The sequence below is a fragment of the Pholis gunnellus genome, assembly GCF_910591455.1.
Source record: "Pholis gunnellus genome assembly, chromosome: 9".
NCBI classification, from domain to species: domain Eukaryota; kingdom Metazoa; phylum Chordata; class Actinopteri; order Perciformes; family Pholidae; genus Pholis; species Pholis gunnellus.
The window spans coordinates 20,561,514-20,588,097 of record NC_136535.1 but is presented as its reverse complement, the minus strand read 5'-3'; the positions used below and the strand labels follow the sequence as shown (position 1 = coordinate 20,588,097).

The 26,584-nt window shown below is 42.3% G+C and overlaps 2 protein-coding genes across 5 annotated transcripts; both read left to right on the top strand.

The window, feature by feature from the left end:
* Positions 1-122: 122 nt before the first annotated feature.
* sh3bgr (SH3 domain binding glutamate-rich protein) lies at positions 123-10,830 on the top strand. Of its 4 annotated transcripts, none has more exons than XM_079166160.1 (9): positions 123-260; positions 1,247-1,432; positions 1,559-1,639; positions 2,526-2,615; positions 4,027-4,230; positions 4,845-4,874; positions 7,598-7,624; positions 9,043-9,104; positions 10,059-10,830. In XM_079166160.1, the coding sequence occupies exons 1-8, from the start codon at positions 216-218 to the stop codon at positions 9,058-9,060; spliced, it is 681 nt and encodes a 226-aa protein (XP_079022286.1). In that variant the 5' UTR covers positions 123-215; the 3' UTR covers positions 9,061-9,104; positions 10,059-10,830. The 4 variants fall into 4 exon arrangements, with proteins under 4 accessions (XP_079022286.1, XP_079022287.1, XP_079022285.1 ...); XM_079166161.1 differs by having other exon boundaries at positions 4,027-4,215; positions 10,059-10,829; XM_079166159.1 differs by having other exon boundaries at positions 4,842-4,874; positions 10,059-10,828.
* Positions 10,831-13,354: 2,524 nt separating this feature from the next.
* Positions 13,355-25,729, top strand: igsf5b (immunoglobulin superfamily, member 5b). Its single transcript, XM_079166106.1, has 9 exons — positions 13,355-13,433; positions 15,108-15,425; positions 18,454-18,581; positions 19,349-19,514; positions 19,946-20,077; positions 22,935-22,959; positions 23,642-23,730; positions 24,410-24,474; positions 25,366-25,729. Exons 1-9 carry the CDS (start codon positions 13,385-13,387, stop codon positions 25,474-25,476), a joined length of 1,083 nt encoding a protein of 360 aa, XP_079022232.1. The 5' UTR covers positions 13,355-13,384; the 3' UTR covers positions 25,477-25,729.
* Positions 25,730-26,584: the final 855 nt, after the last annotated feature.

Here is a 26,584-nt window from a genome sequence, read left to right as displayed (position 1 = left end):
AGAGACCTAAAATAGCCGCAGTAGTGTGTGTGTGTGTGTGTGTGTGTGTGTGTGTGTGTGTGTGTGTGTGTGTGTGTGTGTGTGTGTGTGTGTGTGTGTGATCTCGCTGCTATGTCCCCCGTCCTGGGTGAGCTCTAATAATAGAGGAGGCCGCCTGCTCCTTTAAGAGCCTACTTGTTGAATAGCCTACTCCACTAAAACATATTGCAACAAACATGGTTATCAAAGTATTCCTCGCCTCTTCGTCGGGATCCACCGCGGTAAGTGTTCTTATCAACTTTCCTCCGGTTGAAGATACTTCTTTAAACCGAGCAGGACTTTCTCTCACACAGCGCTAAACCTTCGACATGAATGTCACTTGCTTGTGATTTTCGCATATACGTAAATGATGGACGCTTAGTATTGAGTCCCTCTGCAGCGGTTCAATGCTATTATTATGTGATTCACATGCAGCTCTTTCTAAGAACAGGGGCTCCCAAAGTTTTTCATGTCTCGAGACGCTTTCATTGTGACCCTCACTAACAGCCTTTATCGTAGTATTTGTGATCAGATGTACCTTGTTTAAACACTATGTGTGATGACCACAGCAGAGAGGGCTGAATATATCTTCTGGTGCTACTTTTGGCAAAGCTAAATAAGCAGTTTGATGGCCTGGTGGCCCAGCTGGCCAACAGTGTTTGTCTCACAGCAGTAAAAGTTTGGTTTTGTCCTCTTGAGTAGATTTTTGTTTGTATGTCTGTTTGTCTGTCTTCCTTGCAGCGTACACTGGGAGAGTTGCAAGGTCCCCACACTGTGTTTAGAAGTGTTACGACTGAATCTAGTCCACTTTGTGTCTTACACAATTCAGATCTCATTCTAATTTGTTAGAAAATAGTGAAAAATAGACCCTCACTTTATCCCAGGACACTAAAATGATATCTTCATGTTACATTTCCTGTCACACTAACAGTCCAAAATACAAATATATTCAATCTGCAGCGATATATTTGGCATTTGTGCTCGATAAATAACTTCAACAACTAATCAAATATCAAAATAGTTAGTAATTGCTCAAGTCCTAATTTATATGTTTGGTAGGACACGGGAACGGGGAAAGGTGGTGCACACTTATTAAACACAAAAAATGCTGCAATTTACAATCTTTAAAGTGAAATATTACAATATTACAGCCCTTTTCCCCCCACACGCTGTGCAATCAGTGCTGATTTTCTTAACGCAGATTACTATTCGTTCTCCTGCCTCCCAGATCAAGAAGAAGCAGCAAGATGTGGTCGGCTTCCTGGAGTCTCTCAAAGTGGACTACGCTCCGCTGGACATCGCCTGCAACGAGGAGAACCGCATGTGGATGAGGCAGAACGTCCCCGAGGAGAAGAAGCCCTCCAACGGCATCCCGCTGCCCCCTCAGATCTTCAACGAGGAGGGCTACTGTGGGGTATGTAGGCCTACACAGAAACAGGGATTTACTGGATTTGTAACTGCACAGACCTGCATGATGAGGAAGTGGGAATGGAAGATGCAGTGAGTTGTTAAACAACGTTCTCTTTTGTTTTTATTGCAGGATTATGAGACGTTCTTCGACGCCAAGGAGGACAACATGGTGTATGCCTTCCTGGGGCTGCCTCCTCCTCCAGGGTCAAAGGTTGGAACTATTTTCTTCTAAATAAAATAATTTCATTCGCCCCTACGCCAGACTGTAGATCTGCTGTATTGGGACAGCAGCGACAGTGTTTTTTTTCTATTTAACCAAAGAGCTTATTGTTTTTTTAAAAGCAGGTTTAAAGTTAGTGGAACAAAATGTGTCTTTGTGCAATACGTCAGCAGCTGTTTGTAGTAGATAGTATGTGACATCTGTCAGAGAAAGATGTTCCTTTAGGATTTTAAGTACTAGAACGATACAATTTAGGCAATTTGGCAAAAATCTCATTAGAAGCATTAAACCTGTGCAATCAACAGATCTGTGAAAAATAGACACCATCACTGTATCCCAGAGCCCATAATGATGCCTTTCTATTACATTTCCTGTCAAACTAACAGTCCAAGACAGAAACATAATGAATCTGCGGTGATATATTTGGCATTTGTGCTTGATAAATCACAGAATATCAAAATAGTTTCTAATTAAACAACTTTAAAGCGTGCACAGGGCTTGAAATGAACATCAGACACCATTATATATGATGATGTTTCTTTATTACCATGTCATGCATACATCCCGCATACAGCCCACATGGGATTATAAAACAGCAGAACTCATTTAAACCAGATCCAGAATGCTGCACAAGCATTTTAAAGCAATACTACAGAGTCCAAAATACTGTGAAGAACAACGTAACGTACATAATCATGTTGTCAGATCTTGATGCCTATAACAAAACTCATAGGGACTGTAACCGATGAAGCATAAATGTAACCTTAAACGTGTTGAAATTGATAGAGTGGACATATTGACTGGTGATCTAAACAGTTCAAGCCCCGCTTTTGTTTGACACACTTTTGTTGAAGCTGATCATTTTTTATTGACTCAGGAAGCAGAGCAGGCCAACAAGGCGCTCATTGTGGAGAACGGGACCCACGCTGAGGAAACTAATGCCGAGGAGAGCCTTGATGAATCAATAGTAATGCCGCCGCTACTTTTGTTTCCCCCCCTCGTGTTTCCTTTTTCACCGTGTCTCAACTTTTCCTCTCCACCCAGCGTAACTTCTCTCCATACTTGTCGACTCGAACAGACTCTTGACTTCCTCTCTGTCCGAGTCATCACAACTGACTAATCTTCTGGTGTTCTGCATGAGAGAGAATTGTATTTGTCAATAACACGACACACTGAGTTGTCACATCGCTGCGTCACTGTGTCCGGACTGCCACAGAGGTGTGAAGCGTCATGTCCCTACAGTTGATTTGCATTGTAAAATGTGATGTTTTGTTTCACTATTGTGGTTTTGTTCAATGCGTACTTAAAAGCATGTTGTGTTCTTCATACCTCCAGTCACTTTCCTCCCAAATGAAAATCCCTGCTGGTGCTCTGTTTCACCACAGTATCTGCAATGCCATTGTGCCGAGTCAGAGCTCTAACTATATTTTGACTGCTCAAAACCTAATTTTAGATATCTGTAATTACATTTTGACTAGTACGATTCAAACTGCTTTTGCCATTCATGTGTAGAAGGGTTTCTCACTACAGATATCTACAATCTGTAACCGAATTATGACTAGTAGTAATTCCAGTTTTCATATATCTACAATTTAATTTGGACACTAGCCCAGATCTGAAGATACCAAAGAACCTACGTCATTCACTTTCTACATTTAAATCTATATTCTGCGTTAACCATCTTTAAAATGGAATACTATTTAAGTAATGTAAGTCCAAGATACAAGCAAACGTTCCTTAAAAGCAAGATTTTACCCCAATAATGTTCTACTCTGTGATTTAAAGTAACTAAAGAAGATTGTATGTCGTTTCTTTTGATCCCACAGTGTATAATTCTGTTCTGCAGGGACAAAGCACAGAGTTCATTTCAGGTGCATTTTCTTTCCAGCAGGAGTGCGGTTGGCCCTGTGCTTTTACCGGTCAACATTTTGGCCCTCTCTCATGTCTGTAAGATAAATGTTAAGCTACAGCCGGTTAGCATAGCTTAGCACAAAGACTGGAGACAGGTGGAAACAGCTAGCTTGGCTCTGTCCAAAGACCTAAAAAGCTCTCAGATGAACTCATTATATCTAGTTAGTTTATTCTGTAATAGTCTGACTGTTGTCTAACTATTCCTTTAAGGCAATGACTGATTCTCACATGTGACAAAGAGGCTTTCTTCAATTCATGATGCATCATAGCCAACTTTTGGTTCTTTTAACCGCTGCCACTTCTACCCCTCCTCTGCTTTATTCCCAGGATTGACTAACTCCGACCATTTCAGCTTCTGAACCTCTCCAGCTGATGAACCAGTGCCTGAACAACTATGCCATTAATATTTCAAGTTGCTTGTTTTCCTCAATCACCAGTTTGTTGTTGTTCTCACCTCACAAAAAAAGGAGGTTCCGGTGGAGGCGCGAAATGGGAATGCACACGGAGAGGAGGAGGAGCAGGCAGCCGACGAGGAGGAGGAGGAGGAAGGTGAGGGTGACGAGGAGGTAGCAGAGGAGGAAGTCACGGAAGGAGACGAGGCCCCCGCAGACTACGAGGAGGAGGAGGAGGAGGAGGCAGTGGAAGAAACAGACGAGGTCACAGAAGACACAGTAATTGCCACTCAACTGCAATCCAACCTCCCGTAGTTTTGCCTCTCCCTCCGTCCCTTTAATGTTTTGAATGCAATGTCTTTCCTCCACCTTCCCATCATTCCTGGAATGCTCTGTTTTTCCTTCCCTCAGCATCTCGACTGTCCCTTTAATGTCCTTTTCTTCCTTATTAAGGCTTTGCCTCCTTTTTGAGTGCCTGTCCTCCTCGTACTGCATCCCCTTGTCAAGTCCCTCTTCAGGATTTTCCTCTTCACCGTTCTTGTTCAGCACCACTCATTTAACCGTTTCACTGTTGTATTCCTGCAACCTTTTGTCCATTTCTTTTTTTATTTTCCTCGATGTGTCTTTGTATTTTGCTGACGACGTTGTTTCCACTTGTCTTCCATCCCACATTTCACTGCACATCTCCGATCACTATTAACCGTCCTGGTCCAAGTCTGTCAGTAGGGTCCCACAAACACCCCACGTCTCCGGTTCAATGAGCCTGCTCTGTGGATGCTGTTGTGTTTTTCGTGTGAATAATATGCAGTATGTGTTCTGTGTGTGGGGCATCAGTCCGTACATGTAAGCACAGTCTGACATCACTAATACTATCTTATCTCTTCTGTCAGCAGGCCCAAGCAGAGGAGGAGGAAGAGGAACAGGTAGGTTTATCAAGAGTTTACAAACACCGATGTCTGCTTCTGGAGATCTGAAAATAATGATTGCTAACATGAGCTGAACTTGTCGGGTGTCTATTGACTTGTTTTAAATCTCACGCCAGAGCTGGATTAATGATATTGTTAAAAAAAAAAAATGTGGGCAGATTTTTTGTTTACCGTCGGTTTTAAGAACCTCAAATAGAGAATTTCTATTCGTGAGAGTTTCTCCTTCGATTTTAAAATGACCCACTCTGACTGTAAATTACTGTACAACACTCAGGTTTTAGTGGATACTCTCCCATTGTCTGTACAAGGATAGTGGGTATTTTTTTAAATTCACGCACCACTTGGACTGTGCACAAGCATTTGAATGCCTTAAACTTAATACCTTCAGTTCAGCCGCTGTTTGCCAGACTCTGGTGTTGAGAATGCATGTCATGATCATCAAACAAAGTTTGAAACAGCCTCACACCACTATGAAAAATATACAAAGAAGACATTTTGGCATTTATAGTTGATTTAACTCAACATTGACCTACTATTATGCGGCATGTCAGCATTTAAAAAATGCTACATTCCACTTTAACTACACAGTTTGGTCTTTTACCGTTACACATTTATATGCTGTGAGGTTTATTGAGTTCTTATTGCCATTTTTAATTAAAGCTACACACACACACAGTCTCCACCTTCTTCTTCAGGTAGCTGCATGTAAGAACTGGCACGTCTCTTCAGCTTGTGTTCTGGTCCATTGCAAATCGACTGACTCTAAAACACTCACATTCACTTAGATGCATCAGTTTCAGAAGTCCTGCAGCAGTCTTGTTCCTCATGCACGCACCGTACGGCCTTTGACCCCCCTCTTTGCCCTTTTGTCCATCTCTTGGTTTGCTCCCTCCAGGAGGAAGAGGATTTGCAGTCAGAGGTAACTGTGCGTCGGCGATCGTTTCTGTCTGCGTCTGATCGTCCCTGATCTGGTGCACAGATCAGGGAAGGCTGCTCCGGTTGGGTTGGGTTGGGATGGGATGGGCTTGGTCTGCTGTTCCCACTCATCTGTACACTCTTTAGTGTGCTTCACCTTTCTTTCTTTCCCCTCCTATCTTCTCTCTCTCTCTCCATCACTCTACTCCCATTTGTTTCCCATCTCTTTTCTGCTAACATCTCGTTCCTCATTTCTTCCCAGTTTCTGTAGCTGCCTCCTGACAACCTCAACCATCCCCACGTAGTTTCCATTTTAAGTCAGAGGACTTTTCTATAGCGCATGCCTGTGGTGCTCTTTTGCTCCCCCACACAGCCGGCTGACCTGCTATCTGTTATTTACTTCTAGGAGGAAGAAGAGCTTCGGCAGCTTGAGGTAGATTCACGTGATGTTTCTTTAACCTGCCCCAATCCTTCCTCAGTTTCCTTTTATCGCTTCCTTCATCAACTTCCTATCCATCAAGCATTCCATCAAATGTTCTCTTTCACTAGATAACTAGTAGACTGAGATTTAGGACAACACTGTTGGCCATACTAAGAGGTTTTGCTCGCAACCTCAAGTGTGTATTGTTTCCGCTCACAAATGCAGTGACGATTGAAAGTATGACCTCCAGTGCTTGTCATAAGAACCTATCCAATACAAGAGTCATTTTTTAGAAAGGTAATACTGCAATATACTGACTAATATAAAGTCCCTTTACTTATATATGTCATTAGTTTGATACTGCATTCGAGTGTGCAATGAATTTACAGTATGTTCTCAAAGTTCTTCTGCATCCCTGTTTGCATTCACACGAGCTCAAGCACACACACACATCTGAGCATGCACTTACACACAGCGATGTCATCTCTTCTTGGGTCTGGTGGAGACATATCTCTCACCCTTTTTTTGAAGTCCTGTTTTTAACCCACACACTTTTACTTCCTAAAAACCTCTCTAAAAAGCGTCCTCATGCTCTCCAGATGAGAGAATAGTCATCTTTTTGTTGCACATATAGGAAGACGTCCGGCTACATTGAGCACCACACACTCCTGAAAACCAGACCTATGCGTTCGATCACACATTGTCTCTCACACTGACAGTTTTCAGCTATAAAGGGCAGGCTTGCAAGTTCCTTGGTTAAGACTCGTTTGTGAACAACTCTGCGACTTTTCTCACAGTATTGCTTTTAACTCTGGGTTAACTTCCCTCGAGAATCCGGATTTAACCAGATCCCAGGATTAAAAAACAACAAACAAAAATCCAGATCCTAAAATGTCCGTTTGTTTGATGTGCTGTGTGTGAAAAGAGCTCCGCCTCTCTGAGACATTCCAGCCTCTGCCTGATCTCCTGTCACGTATGCTTCACTGCTTTGCTTCGCCTTCTTTCCTCGCTACCTCTCCATCTGTTGTTGTCCCACTTCTCTTGCAGGAGCAAGACAAACAAGGCCGTGAGGTTGTTTCTGTTGTTGTTTGTGGAGTTCTGTTTTTTTTTAAGGCTGTATAAAATGTAGGGTTTAAACTGTCCTCCCTCTTTATTTAGTCTCTCTCTCTCTCTGTGTTGCTGCATGGATTTGTCGGTTATTTTTACATGGAGATGCCTGATGGTGTGCAGCATGAGAGATATGACAAAATGTTAATTAAATCGATGGTGGATTTAGTGTGGTAACAAAAATGCGAGTCTATATACAGACCACAAATTACGTTGATCTTCTTTCCTTCTGTGTGACATTTAATTACTAAACACTACGCGCTTTCATCTTCCGTAGGAAGAAGAAGAGGCTGAAGTACAAGAGGTAAATATACTGTTTTTGCATTGTGTGAATCATATTTGGATTTTGATGCATGAGCTGACCGCAAGACAACAGTGTGTCACAAAGTCAAGTGCACACAAGTGACTCAGCTGTGATTTTCACAGATGAGCATTACTTCAAGATGGCATCTGACCACACAGTAGCATTAAAGAACATTTACTCAGGCAACTTTCTCGGGAGTCTGCCAAGACGTCTTTACTTCTTTTTGTTTTGATGCCTTGAGAACAGGTGGAGAGTTTTGATGTGTTGTTCAACCCTGCCTGTTTGCACACGAGCATAACGTGGAAATGTTTGGTTGCATGGAGAGGGGACACTCTGACCTGACAGAGGGACATGTCTTATTCTCTCTTTTTTTGAAGAAGAAGAAGAATTCATACCTTTTGTTTCTTTTTGCCAAGAGTGCTTTGAAACAAAGTGGATGCGACGAGTTCCAAAGAGGATGAGATGGAGCACATCTTGTTGTTTTTGCAACACTAACAAAAAAAAACACAAATATATTGAGTTACATTAGATGACCCACTGGGCTATAAACTGCTGCCTGGTTTGTTTCCAGGTGTCATAGATCTGTTTGTGTGATGGCGTTTGGCACTCATCTTGTATGGTGCGCCGTCTTAAGCACCACTCTTGTCTCACTTAGGTCATCCCAGGATAAACTGAACTCTGTGGGTCATTAGCTCCCTTTCTCTCTCGTCCCCGCCGTCGTTGCCACGGGCCGCACCTCTCTCGGGTTACTCCTCCACTTTTAACCCACCCTCCCTACAAACACTAACACGTCAAGTCCTCTCACCTCGCTGTCATTCGGGGCCGTGGCTTCACACAACCCCTGTCTTCTGTCTTTCTTTTTTTCAACACGTCAAAGGAAGAAGAAGAAGACTTGGAAGAAACACAGGTAGTACTACAGCAACAAGTTGAATCCATTCTTTTTTTTACATCTGAACTGCTTCCTGTGCTTGAAATCCCTGCAGAAAGTCTTGTTTCGCTCTTATTAAGAGGGTGGTTCTGTGTGGGACACAAATACACTTTAACAGGGCATCTTGATTATTCAGACCCAGTAATCACTGATTTTAGGAGAGCAATAAGGGAGAAGAGAAGCTTTTAGCTTTTATTTTATACCATCTGTCGGAGGAACAGCGTTGCTTTTATTTGTGCAACAAACTGAGCTTAAATCCACTAAGCTTAAAGCCCCACTCACTCGCTGGATCCGACCCGGGTCACTGAGAGGAATTGCTGACACAACAAGCACCAATTTGTGCAAACTTTCCGATGCTATAATCACATAACATTTCTACAGAAAGCAATTCAAAACACAGCTTTTGACACATTCTTGAGAGTTTTCTACTTCTGTCATCTTTCTCTTTTTTTCTATTTGTTATTCATACGTGACTCTTTCTTTTTCACAGGAGGAAGAGGCCGAGTAGTTGAAGCCAGATGACCTTGTTGATGCCGACTTGCTACTCTCCAGGTGAAACACTACACTTTCTCCACTGCTTTGTGTCAGTGCTTGTGCTTTACCACTGGAGGGCAGTAACACATTATGTGAATTAATAGCAAACATTACACCACAGCATGAATAGGTCCCGAAGAGGAAAAATTTGCCATTTTATGTAACCAGATTAATTAAACTGTGTTTTGCTTTTATGTGCCTCTTTGACCCCGCTATCAAATCAAAGGCCGCCGAATAATAGCAGGCGATTACTCAAACCTCTCTGCTTTATCTACATTGTATACTGTGCCTATGAAGCAGCGCTGTAGTGTCTTGCCTTTCACATATGGGATGCATAAATCTCATGCTAACGCTGACGTTCCCCTTGCTTCACCTTGGTGTTTGCATTGTGTTGCCTTTTGGTTTTTCCATTGACTTGCACTTTGAGGTGTTCAGTCAGAAGAAACTAAATAATGCAGCAGCTTATTTACAAGGGACTGCCACTACTGGCTCCATCTGCAGACGGCTTCAGTGAGCACACAGAATGCCTGGGGATCATCTGGAGCCACAACAAAAACATCCCACAATTCCTCTTTTTTTTTTTTGTTCCTCTGAGGCAGCGATGATGATGATGATGATGGTAATGATGATAATAATAATCCTAATCTTCAAAGCATGTCTTTTAGTCCCTCTGTGCATGTCAGGCATCTATGACCCCGCTGCATTATGGGCCACAGAGCAAGCTTTTGGAGGAACGGGCGACGCTCGTGTCCCTCAGCTGTCTCCCAACCCCTGCGAGCCCCTGTCACGCCTTATTAGAGGAAGCTGCTAAGTGAGCTTCAGATGTGCCTCCGGAGGAGCGGGCACGCTGGGTGGCACAGGCGTAGCGGTGGTGGTGGCTGTCTCAGCCACCGCAGACTGTCTACTGGGAAATGTGTGACCTCGTTTTTTTTTTATTTTTTATGTTTGTTTCCTGTTGGCCTTGTGTTTCAGCCTGAAGGAGCCTCCCGTTACGTCTCTCCCTGACCCCATGATGCTTGAACCCCTCCACCTCTCCCCAAGGCCACACTGGACCCCACTGGAAACTGTCGGTCATGTGCTTGAAGGCGCCAATCCGAAATGAAGAGTCCAAACCCACATTTGCCCCCCCCCCACCCTCTTCCCTTTTGACTGCAATGTTGACTTAATTTTTATATTTTGCATTTAGAGACTGTACTGAAAATGAGTAGCCTAGTGGTGTCAGTTTGTTTTTAATGAGTAGCTTTTGTAAAATGCAAAACAGTTATTTTGTTAGACTCAAACATATTTCTCATGTTTTTCTTTGAGAAAGTCTCGTTTTCTAACACAGACAGTGACCTTTTCAAAAAATATTACCGTGGCCTACTTCAGATTCAAAGGTTCTTACTCACTCTCTTGTGTGTTCAGCGGTTTTACCAATGTCGTGCCTTGTTGACTCCCTCCACCAAGTGAATGTATAAATGCAAACTAAGACTTCTAATGGCCACATGAGAAAAGACTACGCACATACCACTACAATTACTTCTGCCAATACGGCTGTCTAATCAATGCACTTTGTTGAATGAAGAGTGAAACATGTGACTACGTCTTGGATGCAATGGAAAATGCAATAAAGTAGACTGGTATAGAAAGAAACCCCAGTGGTTCTATTTCTTTTGTTGACATATTTATAGATCAATGGACCATTGTGCATGGTGAGTAGCGCAGGGGGCAAACAGGAAGATACAGCAAATGCCTCATCCAAAGAGGAAATACGATACCAGAGAAATATATATTTGGCGAGGCATTGTAAGTACTTTACAATACAATGTAAGAGCTGTCAGCAGGGTACAATAGGCTGTCATCTAACCACTGCAGTACGAAGGAATTTATTATGTTTAATTAAAGAAACAAGCTGATCACTGGTGTTGGCAAATCTGTGTTCCTCATTTACAAAATTAAAAAAACACATTAAAAGGCCTTACCAGCCAAAAGTTCTTAAAACAAGACAAAGGGTCTACAGCTATGCTAGCAACCGTGTGAGGCTGCATGCTAACGCTAACGTGCTGATGTGTAGCAGGTATAATGTTTACCTTGTTCAACATCTTATTTCAGCTGATAGCATGCTAACATTTGCTAAAATTAGCCCTAACCAAAACGTAGTTGAGGCTTAAAGGGAACGTATCACGAAAAACTAACTTTTTAGTGCTTGTACACATTCATTTGGGTATCTGAAGTGCCTACCAACCCATAAACTGTAAACTTGTGGGCTGCCTGTATCAGAAAACATGTGATTCAACAAGCCATTCAGATGTCACATTCCGGCTCATTAGAATATTTCACTAAAAGCCAAAAAAGGAAACTCGTAGTTGCATTAGAGGCAATAAAGTCATTAGGATTCATCTCCTGGGGAACATGAATGTTGTTGAGATATTTCAGTCTGGACCAACCTGACAGACTGACATTGCCATCCAGCATGGCTAAAAGTTCTCAAAGCACACTGAGAATTTCACACTGTACATCTCTCATGTTTACCATAAGGCTACATCATCCAGCGTGTCCACAGCCAATCATTTGAAGAGGGCGGAGGGCTATGGCCCCCTGGGAACTGGGGACTTACAAGGGGTATTGTTTGCACTCTGAGTCACTCTATATTTACATCAGTGCAGCTCGGGGCAAAGTTCGCACTGAGTTTGGTAATATTTAACAGGACAGATTTTGGGTGACATGGCTGAGCACCAAGAGTGAGGCAGGTGCAGCATTGTTGACATGTTTCGACCGCGTGGGACACTTACCGCTTATCCACAGACACCAAACTGAGGTGAGTCAGATAAACACAGCGGTGTTTATTGTTATTTACTGTTCAACTTGAACTTCACTCAGTCGGTGCTGCTTTATGCTGCGAGTGAAAGAAATGGCTGAGACACAGGTGCAGCGTTGCAGGTTTTTTATATACAAGATCTCAGTGATTTGACTGGTTAACTTTGTGTCTAAATAAGTAAACATACTCTGACCTGAATTCAATTTAACTATTTTACTTTTACTAAAATATGATTTGTTGTAAAATGATCAGAGAGTTCATTCCATGGAGTAACTTTAAAGTCCTATTAAAGTAACTTTCTTCTTTGTATTATCTTTTCTGTCAGAGATAAAGTGCTGGATACCTCAAAACCATCTCCAGCTAAATGGAAACAAATCTCTAATCATTCTTTTTCATCCTACAAAGTATCTCTGTCCACAAATGTCCCAACTTAATTAATTAATTTGTTGTATTCAGGGTTAAGCCAAAAACTATGTCAAGCCTTCAGCTAGTACAAAATACAGCTGCTCGGCTTTCAACAAATACTAGAAGACAAGATCACATCGGCCCAATCCAAACTATGTAAAGCATTGTTTAATTAACTTTATAAATATTATTATTATGATTATTACTACCACCAGTGGTCATAGAAACTAGGAAATAGTAAACAGAGGATCATGTTGTATACAAAAAATGTTCGCTAACTTTTTAAATAGTTAACATTTTTTATTCACTTCTCATATACAACATATACAATATATAAATGTGTTATGCATACAGTAAGAGAAAAGAAAAGATCAACATCTAAAACTTTTTATCACAGATCTCACAGCAGGACGTTCCCATAACAAATTAATTACTGAACTACGACGACCTCAATTCTATTACTTATTTTACTGAAACTTCGTTTAACTCTTCAGGTTAGACTTTATTTCACTGCTTTCTTTTGATGTCAGCAAATACTGAGTTATTGTTTAAATGACATGAATGCACAAGGATGAGTTAAGCTAAGACGGAATAAAATAATAATTAATTTAACAAAATAAAACCAAATCTTTCTGAACTGTATTTAATTTTATTTCCAGGAAGAACTTCAAATATTTGATTGCAATGGAAAAGTCCTCTTGTCTTTTATAGAAGATGTAGGATATGAATATACGTTTTATATTTTAAAGGCTTTCTTTAAACAAGACTACAGCCATGCTAGCAGCTCAAAGAGATACTAATTAGCAGTAAACACGAGTACAGCTGAAGCTGATGTGAAAGAACCATTCACCCTCTGAGTTACATGGATATGTGACCAAATTTCATGGCAATCTATCCCATAGTTCAGACACTTCAGTCTGGACCAGAGCTGTGGACTAACAGAAAGACAAACCCACCCCTGAAGCCTCGTTACTAGCATGGCTGAAGACTTGAGATTGTGATCAACCGTCTTCCTCTGTTGGGAAATAATTCAATCCCTTTTGTCTCCGGTCCATTCAGCATCGAACAATGGATTAACTGGATCGACGGATTAAACATGGACATCTTTTACCTGTTCGTGCTCCTGCTTTCATGCAGGATTCAAGGTGAGAGTTCGGTGCAGCTCCAAACAAACACAGCCGCTTGTTTGAGTAGAGCTGTGTCACAAAGGGCCAGTGATGTGGTTGTACTAACGGCCACATTCAGTGCTGTGGTGTGCTTAGTAGCAGCATCATTCAGCTAAAACCCACAATCTAATTAGAAGGCCTAATTACCTATCCTTTATAATTACTTTTCTTAAAAAAAAACATGTTCAGTTAATTTGATATGGACATCACAGTAGCATTAGAATTGTAACACACATTTACACCACAGACCAGAGGCGATGAGTATAGTGTTGGTAACGAAATGCTAATTTACAAGACCTGTCCACAGCTGCCTATCTAAGTTAACAGTCAGATGAAGACCGTGGTCAGGGGGCTTAAGAGTTACTGGTTCATGGTCCCAATAGGAGCATGCATACATGACGCTCATTAGACTGCCATTCTCTAATTGCAATGAAAAGAAAAAGCCATAAAGGCTGGCCTCGATATTTCTCAGGCCTAATGTCCTAAACGGATGCTTAATTTAGGATTCTGCAGGCTTTATCAAACTCTGTAGGGTTCTCTGCGTGTTAAAATGTGTAACCTGCAGAATGATGCAGTGGCATTTTGCCAACAGCTACAGATTAATTTACACTCTCCTACTTTTGATCGTAATTCTTCCCTAAATCCTACTTGCTCTCATTCATGCACCCGTCTAAATCACCAAGAAAGAAGAAACCGTTTTAAGGAGTTGTTTCATTCTCTTTCTTTGTCTCTTTATTCCTCAAAGGCTTTCTCTCTTTCCTTTTTTCTCGCTCTCGCCATGTCCTAATTGTTACGGGAAATGTGTTTGAAAGTGACACACTATGGCTCCGCTATAGTTTTTGTGTTCTTTGAGCAAACTGAGCGATTGCCTCTACTTACGGCTCACTGATTCTCCACCATATGTATGGGTTTCCTTTACTAAACCAATCTTCAATTCATCCCCCCGACTATACAATTCAAGGTCTCTTCTCAAATAATCTGTGATAACTTCTCCAATAACGTGTTACTTGTTATTTCTGTACAAATGTAATCTAACTGTATGTGCGCATTGCATTCATTTGATGTGGTTTGAGATCATTTTTGAAGGAATCAGTTTGCATTGCATAAATAATGCTGTAGTATAACAATGTTTCCTATCCTGCTAAAATTGCATTCACGTGTTAATGTCACTCAAGAGAACTGTAGCCTTTGTCTGTTGTTAAACTGTTTATGTTCAGAATATAGATCTGTGTTTCCCGACTACGAGTGATTTTCTGATGAGGTCAACAGTGAGTTTGCAAAGCCAGCTTCTTAATTATGAATGGCCGAACATTGCTTTTTAATACCACTGGACTTATTAACAAACAAGGTGCATTAAGTACTGAGCTTTAGATGTTGTCACTTTTGGGACTTTGTCACGTTTTCCAGTCTTTGTGCTAAGCTAAGCTAACTGGCTACTTGCTCCATAGCTACATACTTGAGAGTGGTATCCATCTTTTCATCCAACTCTCAACAAGAAAGCAAATAAGCGCATTTCTCAACATGCCAGACTACTTCGTTCAAGTACGTTAGCAGCAGCGTTAGTCAGTGTTGCTCTGGTGATCGATATGTTTCATACTCAGCTCAACATGGAAGGACTAATGTGTTTTTTGTCTGTCTCTCTTTGGTTGTCAGTAGTCGCAGGTCGGATGAAGCTGTCGCCTCAAACACTAACCGTCCTGCGAGGAGAGGAGGCCCGGTTTACCTGCAGTGCCTCCAACACCCGGTGGACTGTTATGGTGTGGCTGCTGAACGGCACAGCGGTTCTCACCATCGCCAAGGATACTGGTCTCCTGCCCTCCGTCAATCCGAATGTGACGGCCGAGACGAGCCCCGTCTCACATGGAGACAGCTGGGTGTTTGTCCTGAAGAGCACAGAGAGGCACGACCAGGGACCAGTGACCTGTGACCTCCAGGGCATTGATAGGAAAACAGCAAGCCTGTTTGTACAAGGTCTGTATGTCCGTATGTGTGTGTGTGTGTGTGAGAGAGAGAGAGACTCAGAGGAGGCGCAACATGCATGTGTACGCATGTGTGTGTGATTCACTGTAACAGGAAGGCAGCAAGGAACTGTTTATTTCGGTTGCAGAGAATTTCAAAGGCTTTCTGTGCAGCCAGAACTCACATTCTTGCAAACTAGAGTCTTGTACACGCACACACACACACACACACACACACACACGCAAAGCAGTGAAGGAAACCAAGCAGATGGCAAGTCTCAAATACAACTATTGCAGCGCGAGAGAGTGCAGAAACACACTGAATTTAACCTCGACAAGGCAAAAAGCACCATGTAAAAAGGAGGTAAATGAAGGGACTACATTAAAGTTGTACAGCTGCATTGATTCTGCAGACAGAACACAAAGAGTCAGAGACCAAAAACGTGGTATTTTGCCTCAGCATTCAAGGCGCTCATCCTAATTAAGTGCTTTTGTTTTACATTTCTTGAAGTGGGGATTTAAGGATGAAAGTTTTCTGTAAAAGCAGCTGAACAAGCGCCTCAGTGATCAATCACGGTGTGTATCAATAACATCTGGGCCTGTGTGGTGGGGTACAGGTGCCCAGGCATGTTTGATGGTCTCTGTGACATTGTTGATGACAGTGTGGATGGTGTCGGTTGACGGGAATTGATTGGCCCTAAGATATAAATACCAGGAGGAAAAGCACCGGACTCCATGCCAGTCAGACCCGGCAGCAGAGCAGGATTTACAGGCCGATCTCCCCTCCTCTCCTAAGAGTCAGGACTTTGTAAGTAGTTCTCTGCAGTTCCGATGAGGTTGATGACTCACGCTGAAGAGCATTGCAGCATTTTGACCTGATTGAAAGACAAAAAAAGGTCTAAACAAGCAAGTTAGAGCAGATTCACTTAAATTGGCCGTACCATTCACGAACATTTTCATTTCCACATGAATTAGGGACGGTAAAAAAAAATGATTAGGATTTGTGGGGAGGTCAGGAAAGGTGAAGCAGTTGTTTTCCTTTTTGCTGAAGGGAGGACAGCCGGGCTTTTTTTGGGGGAGGGAGGGCAAAGAAGGATATTTCAATTTTGACATTTAATCAAAAAGAAGGATCAAAGTTTTGTACGGCCGTTTCAAGTTCAAAGACTGCTTGATGAAAAATGACACATTTCAGAAGATTATTGACACACGCATCTCTGGGACGATATTGACCACTCGATGATATTCACAGTTTTAGCTCACACGGAGGCGGCACGCCTCAAACTAGACAACTTATTACGGAATACAAAGCCTCAAGACCTGCTTGGACCTGTGCTTGACCTCATCGTTCAGCTTATTTGCATCTGCAGTACGCACAAACTGAACCGAGAACTCAGCTAAAATAAAATCAGCACGGAAACATCCTCTCTGTAAAAAGGCGAGAGGATACAAAACCAATGACCCATCGCCTCCGATATATTACGGAGAGAGCCTCTGTTGCTGCCAGTGCCACAAATCCCCACTGACACATGCAGCCATTAACAGTAGTGCATGGTGAATCAGACCCTCTGGTCTGGATGCAGAGGATCACTATGGCCTGACACAGACTTTGAATTAATTGTGCATCCTGGCACGCCCAGTTAACAGTCAGCAACTCTGCCCGTGATTTGTGTACTGCAGCTTCAAATATACTGTTGGACAGGAGCCACAAATCCACCGCGGCCTGGACGACGTATGCTATCACCCCCCCCCCCCCCCCCCACATACACACACACACACTTTAATTGTCCAGCATGAAGATGATGTAAATATGACAACACACTCCTGCTTCTTCTCGCTGGTCCTTCTCTGCTTACACACACACACACACACACACACACACGCCTCTCACTTGAGAAAATCAATACAGTTGCATGCACTGTTGAGTAGGTCTGCAGTGAAGGCTAGAGCTGCAGAAAAGTCTTCTATGTAAATCAGAGGAGGAGAGTGAACAGTAGAAGAGTAGAAGCGCCGTCCTCTTTGGAATAAAGTCACACCCACACGTATACGGTGCATGTGTTGTATGATTCTTTTTTTAATGAAAGACAAAATTCATGCGCATACACAGCAATGTGACAGACATGTAAAGTGTTTAAATGCTGCCCTCAGTAATTTCCCCTCTGAGGACCCCTGCTGAAAAATCACTGGAATTAGAGTTAGCTGACGGCTCCCTGCCTCACACGTCTTCAGATTTCCCCTACAGTGATTAACCAACCTTATGAAACCTTATTTCAGGGATCACTTAAATTGGAGCTTTGGTTGAGTGCTGATGTCGTCCCTTTCTCTATTCAGATGTACCAATCTGCCGTGATCGCCCGGAGCCCCTCATCAGTCAGTGCAAATGAGGCTGCTGGTTCCTCGCCAACCTTTATTCAATGGCGCAGAGATTCTGAAAGAGCGGCCAGAGTCCACTCTGTCAGAATGGGACGGTACGATGTTTATGACACAAAATCAGGCATCAAATGAAAGCCCCATGGGAAAAGGGAGAGCCAATAAAGCGTACCAAACCAGCTGAGGATTTGAATTTAAATCAACACAGACGTGTCATTCGCATACACAAAGCATCGAAGCTTCTGTAATTATCTTTCTGTCGGTGGCAATCGTCTGTTGCATTCGCCGCCTTTCATTCTGCCAGACAATGGACTTCACGTATGAGATACTGTATATCTCCCAGGGCCTTAAGTGGCTTATTTGGCTGGCAGGGAAGGAGATGAAGGGGAAAAGAGATGATGGATCCGTCAGGCAATTGAGACTTTGAGACACGCGATCAACCGCCCGGGACGAATGAAATCCGTCTTTTGTATATGAGCGGGAGAACTGGAGAGGTGATGCTCACCTTTGGGTGCAGACGCGTGAATGCAACAATGTGCATTTCAACAGAGATTCATGGATTCCTGCCCGGCGTTGATATTCATAAACTTACTCACACTCATGCATGTACAGGAATATACATAAGTACATAAATAAGAAGAAGAGAAAAAAAGGGTTTGTGATTGTGATTGCAGAAAAAGGCAGCGTGAAAGTCATTGGGGACGACAAGTTGGCTTTTAAGGGTCAGTCGGTCCTGTATGAATGCCAAGCAGCAGGATGGTACCCTCCACCCACTTTGCAATGGCAGGTGAATGACAAAAAGGTAAGTGCATACAACCTTCTCACTATGGTAATTTAGAACACTCATCAAGCTCAAGGTGTAGCATTGCAACTCTTCATTTAGACACATAGGAATGACTGGGCACTCAAAACACAAGAAAAAACGGTTTTATCAGCCATAATCCCAATACAGTACAATGCACTCATTTTGGTTTATACAATAGGCAAAGAAGGGATTCTTTTGTTTCTGACCAAATTCACAATCCTCTTTGTGATCATTTGAGCTCAAAACCACAAGTATCCATTAAAAATCAGTAGAGTCTCTAATGGAGTGTATTTGCAGGTGAATTATTATTTTGAGGCTTTCTGTTGGGAGAAAGTGGCCTAAAAACTCTAGATCGATGTCAGACTGTCAGTTTGACAACTGCACTGCTTTTAAAGGGTCCAAACAAAGTCTACAGATAATCATACCATCGTATCTGGAACGATAATTGTCTCAAGTTTAATTTTTTGGTGCTAAGTACCATAAACCAAATGAGCTTCATTACACTGGTGTGGATGTGAACTACAGTCACACTGATCTGCCACTGAATTGAGCGTTTTATTGGCTGAACAGATCTAAAACAGATCCGTCATCTCCAAAGAGTTAGGCGTTTAAAAACAGACATGGTCACGGCGTCGGCTGCATCACAAGAAGAAAAAAATATATGCTTTAACATTTGTACTGTTTCTTTAAATACAGCTCTGTTTTGATTATTTACATAATAACTGCAAAACTAATTATCTCTCTCTCTGGGGATTGGCGTGGAGGTGAACCAGGATGAATACAACATCAGCAGTGAAGAGTCAGGGAAGAGCCTCTTCACTGTAACCAGCAACCTCAGCGTTACGGCAGTGAAGAGCTCTCATGTGGCTTGTCTGGCCTCCGTGTCTGCCCTCCTCACACCACTGAAGAGCAGCGTCCGTCTGACAGTGGGTGAGAGGACGCCGCCGTCGTGCTTTGTTCTGTCCTAGTATTCCTTCTCTCTCTTTGTCCTTTCTTTTTCCCCCTGTTCCTTTCTCTTTTTGGGACGCCTGTGAATCATCACTGAGCATTAATATTGAAGAGGAGAGGGAAAAAGAGAAAAGAGCCGCCAGATCAACACTGCATGAGTTTGCATCACAAGAGCAAACCTCTCTAAGGCCCAGAATACAAATACTACAATTATCGTAGTAATGTTCCATTTGTAGTATTTTCTTGAGATCCACAAAGGCAAACACCCTCACGCACGCTACGGCATATTAAAACAGGAGATTGAACACAGCACTCTTTACACTGTGTCTGCAAATCTGTAATTGAATTGCAAGGTAACAACGCCGCTTCGTCGTTTCTTTAGCGAAACACCGACGTGACCTTTTTCTCCTCAGTGGCAGAGGTGCTGCAGGAGGAAGATGACTGCACGCTCCCTCTGGCACTCACGGCCTCCCTCTCTGCTCTTCTGCTGCTCCTCCTGCTCTGCATCTGCACCGTCCTCTGGCACAGGCGAAGGAGACAAGCAAGTATGCACTTTTCTCTTTCTTGAATTGCTTTAGGTGAGAAGAGAAAAAAAAACGTCACCTCCCCCTCCACTTTTCCAGTCCAGAAACTGTGATTAAAGGATAATGAAGAAGATGGGCGGTTGCGCGCTGTGACTCGGCACTGCCCCGCGCTGGCCTTCACCAAGGACACGGCATATATTTTGTGACAATGGCAGAACATTAGTTGTCAGCGCAAAAAGCTTTTCTTCTCAGAAGACAGCAACAGCAGGAATGTTAGATAAGTAAGTGGACTGTATGACTGCAGGGTTGGAGGTGTAAATCCCAGAAAAACTGGGACAAATCGTCAGGAGGAAGGACTATTAATGCTCACCCTGGATAAACACTGCAGGGGTGAGCCTGAGCGAGACGTCTCACCAGCTAAACAGTGCGAAGATACATCTGTCGCCCCAATTACAGTCACTTTACCGAGTAGCTTTTCTAAGTCCAACTGAAATTAAGTTGCATGTTTCTTTCTGCTTTAACGTACATATCTGTCCTCCTCTTCTTTGGGGATGAAACTAGAATTTGCACTTTACATCTGCGTCTGTCCAAAATGTCATCACTTCATCATTTTATCCTGTAAGCCAGTGTGTGGACATTTTCATAATTGGCATATGAATTCTTGAATTATGGCCAAAAAGTGTTTTATGTGCAAACAGTGGCCTTTGACCACCAAATTCTAATAACGTAACAACTTCCCTCAAGGCGTTCCAGAGATATTGTATTTGCACAAATAGGACGAACGTACAACTAGATGGACAACCCCAAAACATAATGCCTCCGGCCACGGCTGTCAAGTTTCAACTTTGTGCAATTGCACTTTCAATAATGTCTTCTATCAAACACCAGCCAGGAAACAGTATTTCTCCTTTAATGGACTGGTGGTCTTTACTCTACTGGTGCATGATTTAATGAACGTGTTACAGGATGTTGTAGGAAAATAGGTTACAAAAAAATAGGTAACTGCATTGAGTCTCTCTTGGATAAATAAAGGGACCATGTTCCAGTCCTGGGTTTATATCATAACCCTGTCCGTTGAGATATGCAGATGAGTTGACAGTTGTTTAATGTGGCGTCTCTGGACAAGCTATCAACCTGTGTGTGAAGAGGATTACCGCTGTTGGTACACTGGCAGAGGTCGTACCTTGGGGAACATAAGGTCCTGACTCACACCTAGTTCCTGCCAAATGAGTCAGTATGTTTGACATGAAGCCTTTGGACACAGCTTGTTCTGTAGAGTTAAATAAACTAGTGAGGCGCCTGTTCAAAACATGCCCTTTCAGAACGGACCGAATGCCTCGGCAATACTCCTGCCATGACGTAGTTGAGTCACACACCGAAGTCGCAGCTACTCTCGCTCAGAAACACCAGTGAAATACTCTCTGGTTCAGGAAAAGACACCAGGGCAGGCCACTAAAGACAAAAGCTGGTTGTTAGGAGGTGTTAGTGGGGTTTTTTTGTCCAGTGGGAAAGGTGGTTTAGAATACTAGCACCTCCAAAACTCACTATTTCACATATTGTAACTCATTTGTCCTTTTTTACGCCAAGGTTTTTGTACCGATTAATCAATAAATGTTAGTCAGTAAGCTTAAGGGGCGTTGTTTCCTTCAGATAAAGCCAGGCTAACTGCTAAGCTAAGCTAATTAATTGCTAGAGTGGCGTTACTCTTCTCATTTAACTCTCTGCAAAAAAAGCCCCTGAACATAATTTCCAAAATGTTGAACTACTCCTTGAAGACATACATGTTGATTATTTTGTTTATTTGTAAAGTCTAAAGGTGACTAAGGCATTACTGAATTGCATGGCTCAGCAATAAGGGTTTCAAACCACCACACAGTGAGACAGATTTACTGCAACTCTTTTAGAGCTCAAAACCCGGCCTAGAATCTGTGTCACCTCAGAGACTTCGACGCTTCGGCAAGTTGGTGGAGGTAAAGTGGTGTGATGTTGTAAAAAGTCTGTCCGGGAGAGAGGGATGTTGCGGAGATGCTTCTGCAGTGCCATCGGCGAGGGGATCGTTGTTCTATAGCACGCGGAGCCGGAGGAGGCCTGTTTGTGCGCGATAACAAAAAGAGGCCCTAAGTCACTCATTTAGAAGTCAGCGTAATCCCCCTGACTGATTGTGGACTATTGCAAATCACGGCTATGGTTTAGAGCTAAGGGATTATCACGAAGCAGGTGTGACCTTTTCTCCTCCGGCAGCCGATTCTCTATACCTGAAACGCGTGATACCGTCTTCACCCTCGTCTTCGCGGCTTTTATGGAGCAAAATAAGTTAAATTAACTTTGTGAGGATGTTTCACATGTTAGAGGATGTGGCATGGCTCCAAGCCACTAAGCTCTTTTTTGAGTAATCCACCTCAATGGGGAGTAATGTATGCTTTGTAATTTGGGGGAAAATAGAAGGGATCTAATGTAGTCACCCTCAAAGACTTTGGCCAGCGTGACAGCAGGGATTTCAAATATAATGACGAAGGCAATTTCTTTCCCTGTATAAAGGAGCAGTTTATACGTCTCCTGAGGCAAGCGCCATCTGCACCACTGTTATATTGTTGTGTTTCCGCCGTGGTCAGGAGGACCTTTGGCAAAGACAACCATGAAGCGGTATTACAAAACTCATTAACACTCAGCTCCAGCTTTCACCGTTGAACAGCAAACTGACTGGAGGCTATGATATTAGTGCAGACTCCAGAGCTAATAAACGGCGGGACATTTACAGCTTTCACACTGTTGTGGTGAGCAAGCACAATGGCTCTGTGGTCAAGGCAGTGAGGATAATACAGTTTTTAGCTGACAGCTCATAATAATTCTGTAAACATAATGCCTCATTTTCTTTCAGAACCGAGCCTACAGGAGGCAATAAGGTAAGATTTAAGAGCTATTTTTTCCTAGACACCTTTTGCTTTATGAGGCTATTTTCAAACAACGAAAACCTTGGATTTCCTCCACTTTCCAAACCAATAAACACAACTTTAAGATCATGTAAAAGTGATTGACTTGAGGAGAAAGTAGCTGCCAATAATCTGCGAAGGAGTCCCGGCTGTATTGAGCTCCATTTATACTTTGCATAAGCGAATATGAAGTCTCAGCAATCTCTATTAATACGGGCAACTTATTTCTGAGAACGAATGGGCTTTCATTGTTTCTCATTATAAAAGAAAATTGGAGACATGAATTAGATGCATTAAATAGTCATTACATTTTGCAACAACTTAATTAAGAATCAAATTGTTGTTAGCTCATTTAAGAAGCAGATATATTTACGCATCACTGTTGTCAGGATCTTCCATGCGGCTGAAACACACGTTATAACTTCCCCATTGGGCACATTGTGAGAGTGGAGCACGTCGGCGAGGTCTCATAAAACGCCCTGAAAGATGATGACGTTCATTTTTTAATCTGTCAAAGCATTTTATGATGAAAACAATGCAGAGGCCCCTGATATATACTGCAGCTTTGTGAGAAAAGAAAGATTGTCTGTTCACAACAGCACAGCCTCTCTAAAGGTTATCTTTTTCCATTGGACATTCATTTGGGCATTTGCAGGTCCGACCAATCGGTGAGCGGGAGACGCTCGGTTGCTGAGCAGACAGGAGGGAAGGTGAACCTGGGATATTCGAGCGAGGGCCTCACAGGTGAGAGAGCGACACACAGTTCACCATGATAACTGTACGACTCTACTGCAACAGTCACATTAAAAAACCTTTGCAGTATGTTTACGTCTATTCTTAAAAAGTTGCACGAGTTGTGTAATTCATCACATTTAACATAAAGTCATTCTTTTGTCAAAGTTAGATTATGATCACCCTGTAATGACATTTTGTCGCAGATTGATGCTCCATAACAATAATGTAACTTTGACAAAAACGCTTGATGTTCACTGTGATGGATTACGCAATTTAAGCACGATTCCAGAGTCTGTTAATGGATATTCATGTTCTACAGAAATGTAAAGAAGCCAGCGGGTGTCTGGAGTAATAGAAATAGATCGACTGAAATTCCTTAAACCGTTCAGCATGGTTTGCAAACTGGTGAGCTGTAATATTAAGTACACATGCAAGACCAACCATTTCAGTCAGAGCTGGCTGTTGTATATTTGCATATTTATATTTTTCAAATTGAGACAAAAACAAAAGATAAGAGTTTAATTCAGGACGCTGTCTCAATTTGGTAAACATAATAGACCCACGAGCCACTAAATCACCCGATTCTTTCTATTTTTGCCGAGGTCAGCTTTAAGTACAAAGTGGGCCGTAGCTGGTCAGAGGGACTGCGAGGTCAGATCAGGCTAAACTGCTGTTTTTCACCCTGCAGATGCAGTTAACAATGAGTTAATCGTGGAAACTCGTAGGCAGGAGGACCTTGTCAGCTTTCACAAGGTAAGATAGAGAAAGAGAAGGTGGGAGGGCAAAGAGAGCGAGAGAGAGCGAGAGAGAGAGAGAGAGAGAGAGAGAGAGAGAGACTGTAACTGAATAATGCAGCCATTCACTCTGCAGCTGGAGTTTCTGCCACATCCTCCCATGTTGATGGGAACAAGAACAAACTGCTGTGCTGTTGCAGCTCCCCTGTTCTCCCATTAGACAGCTAGACGTTAGACAGGGATGTGGAGTAACATGCTTTCTGGCACAGCGCCACACAATGTCATCAGCACTATATTCTTTCAGCTTACAGCACTATATTCTTTCAGCTTACAGGGCACTAATGTGGCGCCATCATCATCGACATCGTCATCATCATCATGTTGTAGTATTTCAATAATGGGATGATCTCAAGGTGTACATGCTGGCGTGGACTAAACTGAACTTTTTTCTACCTTTCTTGTAATCGAGGAATAGATTTATATTGAATAGATATTGCTATGAATATATTCTGTCATTGATATCTTGTGATTTGTTCTGGTATGTAACAATGAAGGAAGGAGGGACAAGTGTTCCCCTTCTGTGCTGGTGCACGTGGCCTCTTTTCCCAATTACGTCTGATGTAGAGCGGCTCTGTGTTGAGTTCACAAGTTCAGTTCTGATTCACTGTCTTTGAAGTAATGAGTTCGGTAATAGGATTGCCGTATAGTCTGGAGGGACTAAAGGTGGAAGACAGTTTGAGGACTTTAAGGCAATAGTTGTCCTCCAGTCGTCCTCCGATACGTCTGCGTATCCCCAGTGTCACTGCTGCTGTAGGAGAAAGGTTTCAGGACAGGAATCTCTGCTTGTTGTCAATCTACAGTGCTGATGTATTGTCCCTAAAACCTAAATGTAATGGTTTGTGTGTCCCAGGTCCCTGATGTGGTGTCCTCCAGCAGCCTGTCTCTACACAATATGGGACCACCGCAGGTGTGTCTATCAGAGGAAAACTCCAAGAATATCAGGAGAATTACCACAGTTTGAATTATGATATGAAATATAAAAAGAATGTGGTGTCAATGATGTACACTATTGTACAGGACAGTATTTACAGGTGGGCCCCTCACCAGCGTTTGTACGATATCATGTTTTTGTAAAGCTGTAAGCTAATGTTTGTAATCTTTAGCTCAATGTGTGCAGCACATTATTTCGAAAATATATTGTGATGCCTTTAACTTCAATGTATCCTTAAAAAATGTAAACTGTTTTTAGAATAAACTAAAAGTTTTTTTTAAATGTTCAATACATTTTTGTGCTTCTTTATGTTCTTTGCTTACATCTACATAGTTTGAGCAGGATATAGTAATTTAAACCAAAACAGGATTTGAATTACAGTGTGTGCTTTCATTCAAAACATTCCAGTTTATTACAACTTGGATCTTATTTTGGCGTACGTATTCTTTAGAAAGTGTGAAAGCTTTAAACTGTTTTAATCCTACGGTTAACGACTGCACTCTTGGTTTAGTCTTGCATGATTTAAAGGGACTCTCTAAGCTGTTGCATGTTGATTGATATCCATACTACATCATTTACATACAATCCTGTTTTCAGGAAAGCCATGCAGGTATGCCTCTTTTTCTGTTTCATATGTGGTAGCATCTCAAACTCAATCAATTTCCCAGTCAAGGAAAGGAAATGGTTTTAAGATAACGTATCAATGGGGAAGGCTGGGGTGTAAATTAACACAATGTGACTGGTGCTGCAATGAGAACGATGTGGTGGTGAGGCTCTCCGCAGTAATGCATGAAATAACAGATTTATCTCTGTGTGAAGTGGGTGACATAACATTTGCATTTAATAATAGTAAAGGATGGAGGGGAGTAGAGCGGTGGAGATGGAGGTATATGAATCTGCCAGACACTCTATAGTTTCACCAGCATTGCTTGCATTGTTATTAAAGGAGTTGGCGTGCATTAAAAAAGATGACATACCTATTGCTGGTGTCTGGGGGAAAAAAATATTATTTATTTTTTTACAAACTGCTGCTGTTTCCTAATAATACGCATGCATTGTGTTTCACATTTTCAGACAGTGAATGAGCCGGTCCCATGCGAGTTTATTAAATTATTCACAACGAGGGGTTATTATCATT

Bases quoted from the DNA above. Each gene is read 5' to 3' on its own strand.
- sh3bgr (XM_079166159.1), top strand. From the start codon at position 216: ATGGTTATCAAAGTATTCCTCGCCTCTTCGTCGGGATCCACCGCG. The intron at 261-1,246 runs GTAAGTGTTCTT...CCTGCCTCCCAG, and splicing joins CTTCGTCGGGATCCACCGCG to ATCAAGAAGAAGCAGCAAGA. The intron at 1,433-1,558 runs GTATGTAGGCCT...TTTTTATTGCAG, and splicing joins ACGAGGAGGGCTACTGTGGG to GATTATGAGACGTTCTTCGA.
- igsf5b (XM_079166106.1), top strand. From the start codon at position 13,385: ATGGACATCTTTTACCTGTTCGTGCTCCTGCTTTCATGCAGGATTCAA. The intron at 18,582-19,348 runs GTAAGTGCATAC...ATTGGCGTGGAG, and splicing joins GGCAGGTGAATGACAAAAAG to GTGAACCAGGATGAATACAA. The intron at 23,731-24,409 runs GTGAGAGAGCGA...TTCACCCTGCAG, and splicing joins TTCGAGCGAGGGCCTCACAG to ATGCAGTTAACAATGAGTTA.